The 11,556-nt window shown below is 35.9% G+C and overlaps 1 protein-coding gene across 3 annotated transcripts in view; it reads right to left on the bottom strand.

Moving 5' to 3' along the window:
* The window catches only part of GPRC6A (G protein-coupled receptor class C group 6 member A), a 30,817-nt gene extending 19,556 nt beyond the window's left edge, over positions 1 to 11,261 (bottom strand). For 2 of the 3 annotated variants that reach the window (XM_055262187.2, XM_055262180.2), the window contains exon 1: positions 10,998 to 11,235. In XM_055262187.2, coding sequence (XP_055118162.1) covers positions 10,998 to 11,191 — 194 coding nt within the window. In that variant the 5' untranslated portion in view covers positions 11,192 to 11,235. Of the gene's footprint in view, positions 1 to 10,997 lie in introns of all 3 variants that reach the window. The other variant, XM_055262170.2, reaches the window with a different exon arrangement.
* Positions 11,262 to 11,556: the final 295 nt, after the last annotated feature.

The raw sequence follows: 11,556 nt of genomic DNA on the forward strand, positions 1-11,556 counted from the left end.
CACTTTTAAAGGAAGATATACTATCATACTGGTCTTTAAGAAAAAAAATTTAAATACATTTTTAAAAAAAACACAATAATTCTCCAGAAACAGATCTCAATCAAAAAGCAATTAATGAAATTCCAGAAAAAGAATCCAAATTACAGATTCTAAAGAAGGATAGTGAGATACAAGATAATTCTGAAAAACAATACAAAGAAATCTGAAAAACAGTTCAGGATATGAATGAGAAGTTTACCAAAGACATAGATGTCATAAAAGAATCAAACAGAAATTCTGCAACTGAACAATTCATTGAATGAACAACATAACACATTTGAAAGCTTAAAAAATAGATTAGTTCAAGCAGGCAAAAGAACATCTGAACCTGAAGACAGTTCAGGTTCAACTTTTGAAATAACCCAGCCATGAAAATATAAAGGAAAAAAAAATTAAAAAAAGCTAAACAAAGCCTTCATGTTATATGGAACACCATAAAGTGACCAAATATACAAATTATTGATATCCCAGAAGGTAAAGAGATATTGAAATAGTTAAACTTATATAACAAAATAATAGATAAAAACTTTCCACATCCAGCCAGATGTTTAGACATCCAGATACAGGAGGCCCAGCAATCCCTAAACGGATACAATGCACAAATTATCCACAGCATATTATAGTCAAAATGTCTAAAGTCAATGACAAAGAAAGAATTCTAGAAACAGTGAGAAAAGAATTTAGTCACCTCTAAAGGAAATCCCATTATACTAACAGAGGAGATCTCAGCAGAAACCCTATAGGCCAGAAGAGAATGAGATGATATATTTAAAGTGTCGAGGAAAAAACCCTGCCAGCCAAGGATACTATATCCAGAAAACTTATCCTTCATAAATAGAGGAGAAATAAAGTTGTTCCTAGAGAAACAAAAGCTCAGGGAATTCAGCACTACTAGACTGGCCGTACAAATGCTCAAGGGAGTTCTATACCTGGAAGTAAAATAATGATGCATATCATGGTGAAAACACAAGAAAGTGTAAAACAATGGTAAAAAAAGACGAAGTACTCAAATGATACTACTACAGATATTCATCTACCAAACCACAATGAGAAAAATAAAGGAACATAGAATATATAAAACAAACAGTAAGCAACAGCATGACAGGAACAAAGCCTCATATGTCAATATTAACCTTGAATTTAAAAGGATTAAATTCCCCTCTTAAGAGATATAGACTGGCTGTCAATATCATACTAAATGGGCAAATACTGGAAGCATTCCCTTTGAAAACTGGCATGAGACAAGGATGCCCTCTCTCACCACTCCTATTCAACATAGTGTTGGAAGTTCTGGCCAGGGCAATCAAGCAGGAGAAAGAAATAAAGAGTATTCAATTAGGAAATGAGGAAGCCAAATTGTCCCTGTTGGCAGATGACATGATTGTATGTTTAGAAAACCCCATCATCTCAGCCAAACACCTCCTTAAGCTGATAAGCAACTTCAACAAAGTCTCAGAATATAAAATCAGTGTGCAAAAATCACAAGCATTCTTATACACCATTAACAGACAAACAGAAAGACAAATCATGAGTGAACTCCCATTCACAATTGCTACAAAGAGAATAAAATACCTGGGAATCCAACTTACAAGGGATGTGAAGGAACTCTTCAAAGAGAACTACAAACCACTGCTCAATGAAATAAAAGAGGATACAAACAAATGGAAGAATATTCCATGCTCATGGATAGGAAGCATCAATATCGTGAAAATGGTCATACTGCCCAAGGTAATTTATAGATTCAATGCCATCCCCATCAAGCTACCAATGACTTTCTTCACAGAATTGGAAAAACCTACTTTAAAGTTCATAAGGAACCAAAAAAGAGCCTGCATTGCCAAGACAATCCTAAGCCAAAAGAACAAAGCTGGAGGCATCATGCTACCTGACTTCAAACTATACTACAAGGTTACAGTAACCAAAACAGCATGGTACTGGTACCAAAACAGACATATAGACCAATGGAACAGAATAGAGCCCTCAGAAATAATGCCACACATCTACAACCATCTGATCTTTGACAAATCTGATAAAAATAAGAAACAGGGAAAGGATTCCCTGTTTAATAAATGGTGCTGGGAAAACTGGCTAGCCATATGTAGAAAGCTGAAACTGGATCCCTTCCTTACACCTTATACAAAAGTTAATTCAAGATGGATTAAAGACTTACATGTTAGACCTAAAACCATAAAAACCCTAGAAGAAAACCTAGGCAATACCATTCAGGACATAGGTATGGGCAAAGACTTCATGTCTAAAACACCAAAAGCAATGGCAACAAAAGCCAAAATAGACAAATGGGATCTAATTAAACTAACAAGCTTCTGCACAGCAAAAGAAACTACCATTAGAGTGAACAGGCAACCTACAGAATGGGAGAAAATTATTGCAATCTACCCACCTGACAAAGGGCTAATATCTAGAATCTACAAAGAACTCAAACAAATTTACAAGAAAAAACAAACAACCCCATCAAAAAGTGGGCAAAGGATATGAACAGACACTTCTCAAAAGAAGACATATATGCAGCCAACAGACACATGAAAAAATGCTCATCATTACTGGTCATCAGAGAAAAGCAAATCAAAACCACAATGAGATACCATCTCACACCAGCTAGAATGGAGATCTTTAAAGTCAGGAAACAACAGATGCTAGAGAGGATGTGGATAAATAGGAACTCTTTTATACTGCTGGTGGGAGTGTAAATTGGTTCAACCATTGTGGAAGACAGTGTGGCGATTCCTCAAGGATCTAGAACTAGAATTATCATTTGACCTAGCAATCTCATTACTGGGTATATACCCAAAGGATTATAAATCATGCTACTATAAAGACACAAGCACACGTATGTTTATTGAGGCACTATTCACAATAGCAAAGACTTGCAACCAACCCAAATGTCCATCAATAATAGACTGGATAAAAAAAATGTGGCACATATACACCATGGAATACTATGCAGCCATAAAAAGGATGAGTTTGTGTCCTTTGTAGGGACATGGATGAAGCTGGAAACGATCATTCTCAGCAAACTGTCACAAGGACAGAAAACCAAACACCACATGTTCTCACTCATAGGTGGGAATTGAGCAATGAGATCACTTGGACACAGGGCGGGGAACATCACACACTAGGGCTTGTCATGTGGTGGGGGGCTGGGGGAGGGATTGCATTAGGAGAAATACCTAATGTAAATGATGAGTTGATGGGTGCAGCAAACCAACATGGCACATGTATACCTTTCAAAACTGCACATTGGGCACATGTACCCTAGAACTTAAAGTATAATAAAAAAAGAAAAAAAGAGATATAGACTGACTGTATAAATTAAAAAAGCATGATCCAATTATGTGCAACTTACAAGAACTGCACTTTACATATAAAAGCACATATAGACTGAAAGTAAAGGGATAGAAAAAGATATCCCATGCAAACAAAAACCAAAAGTGAGCAGAAGTAGCTATATTTATATCAGATAAAACACACTATAAGCCAAACATAGTAGAAAAAGTAAAAGAAGGTCATTATATAATGATAAGGAATCAATCCAGGAAGAGGAAATAATTTAAAATTTATATGCACCCAACACTGAAGCACCCAGATTCATAAAGCAAAAATTACTAAATCTAAAAAGAGAGAGACTGCAATACAATAATAGTGGGAAACTTTAACACCCTACTGAGCATTAGGCAGATCATCTAGACAGAAAATCAGCAAAAATATAACAAACTTATGACCAGGCATGGTAGCTCACCCCTGTAATCCCAGCACTTTGGGAGGCTGAGGAGGGTGGATCACTTGAGGTCAGGAGTTTAAGAGCAGCCTGGCCAACATGATGAAACCCCATCTCTACTAAAAATACAAAAATTAGCTAGGCATGGTGGTACACACCTGTAATCCTGGCTACTTGGGAGGCTGAGGTGGGAAGGATTGCTTGAACCCAGGAAGCAGAGGTTGCAGTGAGCCAAGATTGCACCACTGCACTCCAGCCTGGGCAACAGAGTGTGACTTCATCTCAAGAAAAGGACTTAAATTGAACTTTAGACCAAGGGGACCTAACAGATATTTACAGAACATTTTATCCAACAACTGTAGAATACACATTCTTCTCATCAGTGCATGGAACATTCTCCAGATGAGGCCACATATTAGACCATAAAACAAGTCTTAACAAATTTACAAAAATAAAAATTAGATCATATATATTCTCAGGCTGCAATGAACTAAAATTAGAAATAATAACAAGAGGAACTTTGGAAACTATACAAATCAGCAGAAATTAAACCACATGCTTCTGAATAACCATTGGATTAATGAAGAAATTAAGATGGAAATAAAAAATCTTATTAAAACAAATGAAAATGGAAACACGAATGTATTAGTCCCTTCTCACATTGCTATAAGGAAATAGCTGAGACTGGGTAGTTTATAAAGAAAAGAGGTTTAATTGGCTCATGGTCCTGCAGGCTGTACTGGAAGCATAATGCTGGCATCTGTTCAGTTTCTTGGGAGGTCTCAGGACATATACAATCAAGGTGGAAGGCAAAGGGGGGCATTAGCACCTCACATGGCCAGAGCAAAAGGAAGAAAGAGAGAGGGAAGATGTAACACATTTTTATATTCCATCCCTTGATCCTCCCAAATCTCATGTCCTTCTCACATTGCAGAATACAATCATTCCTTCTCACCGGTCTCCCAATGTCTTAACTAATTCTAGCATTAACTCAAAAGTCCAAAGTCGAAAGTCTCATCTGAGTAGTCCCTTCTGCCTATGAGCCTGCAAAATAAAAAATAAGTTAGTTACTTCTAAGACACAATGAGAGTACAGGCATTTGGTAAATACTCCTATTTGAAAAGGGAGAAATTGGCCAAAGGAAAGGGCCTACAGGCCCCATACAAGTCCCAAACCCAGCAGGGCAATCATTACATCTTAATGCTCCAAAATAATCTCTTTTAACTCCATGTCTCACATCCAGGGGACACTGGTACAAGCTGAAGCTGGAGTGGCTGGGACACAAGAAGCAGCAGGGCCCTGGTCTCAGCTCAAGAAATCATTCTTCCCTCCTAGGCCTCTGGGCCTGTGATGGGAGGGGCTGCCATGGAGGTCTCTGAAATACCTTTGAAGTCTTCTCATTGTCTTGGCTATTAACATTCAACTTCTCTTTATTTAATGCAAATTTCTGCAGCCAGCTTCAATTCCTCTCCCAGAAATTTTTGTTTGTTTGTTTGTTTGTTTTTTGTTTTGTTTTTTTCTAACATGTGGCTGGGCTGCAAATTTTCCAAACTTTTACACTCTCCTTCCCTTTTAAATATAAGTTCCAGTTTTACATCATTTCCTTGCTCACACATATGAGATAGGCTATTAAAAGCAGCCAGGCAGCTTCTTGACTGCTTTGCTGCTTAGAAATTTCTTCTGCCAGGTACCCTAAATCATCACTCTCAAGTTCAAAGTTCCACAGATCCCTGGGCAGGGGCACAATGCCACCAGGTTCTTTGCTAACGCGTAGCAAAGATAACCCTTACTCCAGTTCCTAATAAGTTCCTCATCTCCATTTGAGACCTTTTCAGCCTGAACTCCATTGTCCATATATATCACCATCATCATTTTGGTCACAACAATTTAAGAAGTCTCTAGGAAGTTCCAAACTTTCCTTCATCTTCCTATCTCCTTGGAGCCCTCCAAATTGTTCCAACCACTGGCCATTGCCCAGTTCCAGAGCTGCTTCCACATTTTCAGGTATCGTTATAGCAATGCCCCACCTCTCTGGTACCAATTTTCTGTATTAGCCCATTCTTGCATTGAATAAAAAATACCTGAGACTGAGTAATTTATAAAGAAAAGAGGTTTAATTGGCTCATGGTTCTGTTGGCTGCACAGGAAGCATGATGCTGACATCTGCTTAGCAACTTGGGAGGCCTCAGGAAACTTATGATCATGGCAGAAGGCAAAGGGGGAGCTGGCACCTTACATGGCCAGATTAGGAGGAAGAAAGAGAGAGGGGATACGCTACACACTTTTAAACAACCAGATCTTATGAGCACTGTATCATAATAACAGCACTAGGGGGATGGTGTTAAGCCATTCATAAGAAACTGCTCCCATGATCCAATCACCTCCTACCAGGTTCCACCTCCAACATTAGGGATTATAATTTGATATGAGATTTGGGCAAAGACACAGATCCAAACCATATCAGTAACATACCAAAGCCAGTGGGATACACCAAAAGCGGTACTAAGAAGGAAGTAAATAGCAATGAACACCTACAACAAAAAAGTAGAAAGATTTCAAATAACCTAAGAATGTACCTTAAGGAACTAGAAAAGCAAAAAAACGTGAAATCCAAAATTAGTAGAAGGAAAGAAATAATAAAGATCTAGCAGAGCTAAATGAAATAGAGACTAAAAAAAATACAAAGGATAATAAAATGAAAAGTTGATTCTTCAAAAAGATAAAATTCATAAATCATTAGCTAGACTAACTGAAAAAAGAAAAGACCCAAATAAACAAAATCAGAGAGGAAAAAAGGAGACATTACAACTGATACCACAGAAATACAAAAGATTATCAGAGACTATTAGGAACAATTATATGCTAACAAATGGAAAAACCTAAAGGAAATGTGAAAATTCCTGGAAACATGGAGTCTACCAAGATTAAATCAGGAAGAAATAGAAAACCTGAGCAGACCAATAACAAATAGCAAGATTAAATCAGTAATAAAATGTCCCCAATAAATAATAGCTCAGGACCAGATGGATTGCTGCTGAATTCTACCAAACATATAAAGAAGAAATAATAGTAATCTTCTTCAAACTACTCCAAAAAATTCAAGAGGATGGAATTCTCTCTAACTCATTCTATGAGGCCAGCATTACCCTAATGCCACAACTAGATAAGGACACAATAAAAAAAGAAAACCATAGACCAATATCTCTGATGAACATATATGCAAAAATCCTCAAAAAATACTAGTAAATAGAATTCAACAGTGCATCACAAAGATAATACACCATGATTAAGTGTAATATCAACCATGCAAGGATAGTTTAACATACACAAATCAATAAATGTAATACATCACATCAACAGGATGAAGGACAAAAACTATGTGATCATCTCAATAGATGTAGAAAAAGCATTTGATAAAATACACCTTTCATGATAAAAACTCTCAACAAACTAGGCACAGATGGAACATACTTCAAATTAATAAAGGCCATATATGACAAACCCATAGTTAACATCATACCGACTGGGGAAAGTGGAAAGCCTTTTCTCTAAGAAGTGGAGCAAGACAAGGATGCCCACTTTCACCACTCTTATTCAACATAGTATTGGAAGTCCTGGCCAAAGCAATCAGGCAAGAGAAAGAAACAAATGGCACACACACTGAAATAGAGGAAGTCAAATTGTCCCTCTTTGCAGTTGACGTTATCTCATATTTAGAAATACCAAAAGACTCCACAAAAAACCGCTTAGAGCTTATAAACAAATTCAGTAAAGTTGCAGGATACAATATCAATAGGATTTTTGTACACCAGTAGTGAAATAGCTGAAAAAGAAATCAAGAAAGCAATCCCATTTACAATAGCTACAAAAAATACATAGGAATAAATTTAACCAAGGAGGGGAAAGATCTCTACAATGAAAACCATGGAACACTGATGAAAGTAATTGAAGAGAACACAAATAAATGGAGAGACATCTCATGCTCAAGGATCAGAAAAAATAATAGTGTTAAAATGACCATAATGCCCAAAGCAACATATGGAGTCAATGCAATCCCTATTAAATATCAACATCATTTTTCACAGATATTAAAAAAATCCTAAAATTCATATGGAACAACAAAAAAAAAGCCAGAATAGCCACAGCACTCCTGAGCAAAATGAACAAAACTGGAGGCATCAAACTACCTGACAAAATTATATCACAAGGTTATAGTAACCAAAACAAAATGGTTTAAAAATAGATACATAGATCATGGGAAACAGAATAGACAACTAAAAAATAAATCCACATATTTATTGCCAACTGATTTTTGACAAAGGAGGCAAGAACCTATTCAGGGGAAAGGACTTCAACAAATTGTACAGGGAAAATTGGATATCCATATGCAGAAGAATAAAACTGGACTCCTTTCTCTCACTGTATACAAAAATCAACCTAGGTGGATTAAGAACTTAAACATAAGATCCCAAATTACAAAACTATTAGAAGAAAACATAGGGAAAACACTTAAGGACATCAGTTTAGGCAAAGATTTTATGGGTAAGACCTGAAAAGCACAGACAACTAAAAGAAAAATAGACAAATGGTAGTATATTAAAATAAAAATATACAGGAAAGGAAACCATCAAGAATGAAGAGACAACCACTGAATGGGAGAAGATAATTGCAAACTATTCATCCAACAAAAGACTAATATCCAGAATATACATGAAATTGAAAAACTCAACAATAAAAAAGCAAAATCTCATTAACAAGTGGTCAAAGAACACGAACAGATGATTCTTAAAAGAAGATATAAATGACCAACTGGTATATAAAAAATGCTCAGCATCACTAATCATCAAAGAAATGCAAATTGAAACCACAATGAGATATTATTTTACCCCAGTTAGGACAGCTATTACTAAAAAGACAAAAACAAAACAAAAACAAAAACGAAAACAGATGCTGGCAAGGACATGTGGAAGAGGGAACTCATCTATACGGTTGGAGAAAATGTAAATTAGTACAACCCCTATGGGAAAGAGTATGGATATTTCTCAAAAATCTAAAAATGATAAATGTAGTCCAGTAATCCTACTATTGGGTATCTATTCAAAGAAAAGGAAATCAGTATACTAAAGGGATACCTGCACTCACATGCTTACCATAACACTATTTGCAATAGCAAAGATATAGAATCAACTTGTGTCCATCAATAGAAGAATAGATAAAGAAAATATGGTATATATACACAACAGAATACTACTCAGCCATAAAAAAAGAATAAAATCGTATCATTTGCAGCAACATGGATGAAACTGGAGTCCATTATGTTAAGTGAAATAACTAAGGCACAGAAAGACGAATGTCATATGTTCTCACTCATATGTGGGAGCTAAAAACATTGATATCATAAAGGTAGAAAGCTGACATTATAAAAGTACTAGAGGATGGGAAGTTGGGTGGGTAGGAGAGGGGATAAAGAGAGGTAGGTTAGTGGGTATAAACATATAGTTAGATAAAAGATAGAAGTTCAATCGTTTGACAGCAGTCACTCTAGTTAGCAACAATGTATTGTATATTTCAACATAGCTAGAAGAGAGGACTTGAATTGTTCCCAACATATAGAAGTGACAATACTCAAAGTGGTGGACACCTCAAAAAGCCTGACTTGATCATTACACATTCTAAGCATATAACAAAATACCACATGTACCTCATAAATCTGTAAACTAATATGTATCTAATATGTATCAATTAAAAAAAGAAACATAGAAGAGAAAAAGGGTAAACGAAAGGTTGTCTGACATTAAATTGTATAATATTTTCAGAGTCCACCACATGTAAGCTCCATTAGAGTTGGAACCTCCTTGGTGTATTCATGTTGGTGTGCCAGTGCCTATAATAGGGTACAGGTAATGTAGGCAATTAATAAGCAGTTGTGCAATGTTGAGTGAGTACCATTTCTCTTGATGAGTGACAAAAAAGGTTAGAGATTTTCAATGGAGTGATTTTTTAAAATAGGAAATTTCCTTATTTGGTCAAATAACTATTTAGTGTTTTCCATCCTTAATTGTTGGCCTGCAATTGTGGGCCTCAACTCTGCAGTCATTCTTTGTGTGCCAATGTAGTGCGCTGAAAATCTTCATTAATTATTAATTTTTTTTTTTTTACCATTCTCTGGTATTCCTGTTAATCAATGATTACGATGACAATAGCTAAAAGTGCCCAAATTTTAGGGAGAATGCCAAGAAATCTTAGTGTGACAGGGGATCACATTTTATCTAAAAGTATTCTCAGAGGGCTTGGGAAATACTTCGTTGATAAAGAAAGAAAGATAAGAGAAAAAACAAGATTAAACTTAGACACAGAAACATAAAAATAGAATGAGAATTTTATAGTTGGAAGGAAGCATGAAGAGCACATTCCATAGCAACAGCAGCTGATGCTGCCTGTGTCCTTAGAGGTTATGCAGGCCTTTGTTTTACAGATGAGAATATACACAACAGTGAAACTGGAACTCAGAGTTTAAGTGATCTACCTAAGTTTACAAAATTAGCTTGTCCCAAAACTGAAATGAGAATTAGAATATCCTGTTCTCCTTAAGGAAAATCCATTTGCAACACCTTCCACCCAGCTTTACTTTTCTACATTATACTGTGCCAGTGAAATGTCTTTCTCATAGGTAAGCTCTCATGACACAAAGTGTTCATCCAGGAGGAAGGAGCACTTTGAGTTGAGGAGGGTCTTAATTTATCAGGAAAGAGTTAGACTATTTCTGGAATGAAATGAATGCAGTGTTGAAAAAAAATGTTAGTAAGAAAAAAATTCAACTATAGTCTATTTTAAACAAAGCATTAAATAATAGATCTGTGTTTAAAACAAAATACATGTTGTGTGTGTGATAGAAATACATGTGGGTTATGTATGCTTGTAGTGAAAAATAGGCCACAATGTCTTTTCAAGTGACTTCAGGCATTGTTTTTTTAAAGGCAAAATCTAAATTAATATATTAATGAAAAGCATGCATATCCTCTGCATTTGGAGGTTGTTTCATTATACATATAGGGTTGTTACAGCTCTCTTTTAAAGGATTGAAAGATTAACCATATGCAACTTAAAAAATATATATGTTTATTTTTTAAAATGATTTAGATATTAATGCAAGTCAACAGTTTGTATGTCCTAGTCTCATGACGATCTTGAAATCTACATGTGTTTTCTGAGATTTACTCACCCAACACACTTCTGGATTTGTGGTCGTCTGGGATAGTCTTCTGAGGACAACATTTTTTCATGAATAGCAAACAAACCTCCAATTATGATATGTCCTGGAGAAGTGGCAGCCACAAAGTCATCAGGGGTCTGGCAAGGCTGTGAAGTAGCAAGAATAATCACAAAGCAGGTAATTAGTATAATTAAGAATGCCATGTTTCTATCTCATTTGCTCAGTTCATGTGAGTTCTTAGGAATCATTAAGTGCACGGAGTGCCAACAAGATTCCTATTTCACCTGTAAACACCTTATAAGGTATAGGACAGTGTCAAGGGCCAGAAACCCTCAGTATTCAGATACTTGATGATAGTCAAAACAGTTATTTCACCAATAAGAACATAGAGTTTTTAACACTCCAGTGTTAGAGATAATGTGATAGCAGTCATGTGATGTAAAAGCTGATAGAATTATAAACACAGGTTTCACTGTAATGGTACTTTTTTACTCTAGTGAGTGATATGTCAAAGGCCCTGAGTCACGTTGGCATTTCTTTTGAAGCAGAATGTAGAACTTTCAAGAAG

Source organism: Symphalangus syndactylus, chromosome 2 (genome assembly GCF_028878055.3).
Source record: "Symphalangus syndactylus isolate Jambi chromosome 2, NHGRI_mSymSyn1-v2.1_pri, whole genome shotgun sequence".
In the NCBI taxonomy this organism is placed as follows: domain Eukaryota; kingdom Metazoa; phylum Chordata; class Mammalia; order Primates; family Hylobatidae; genus Symphalangus; species Symphalangus syndactylus.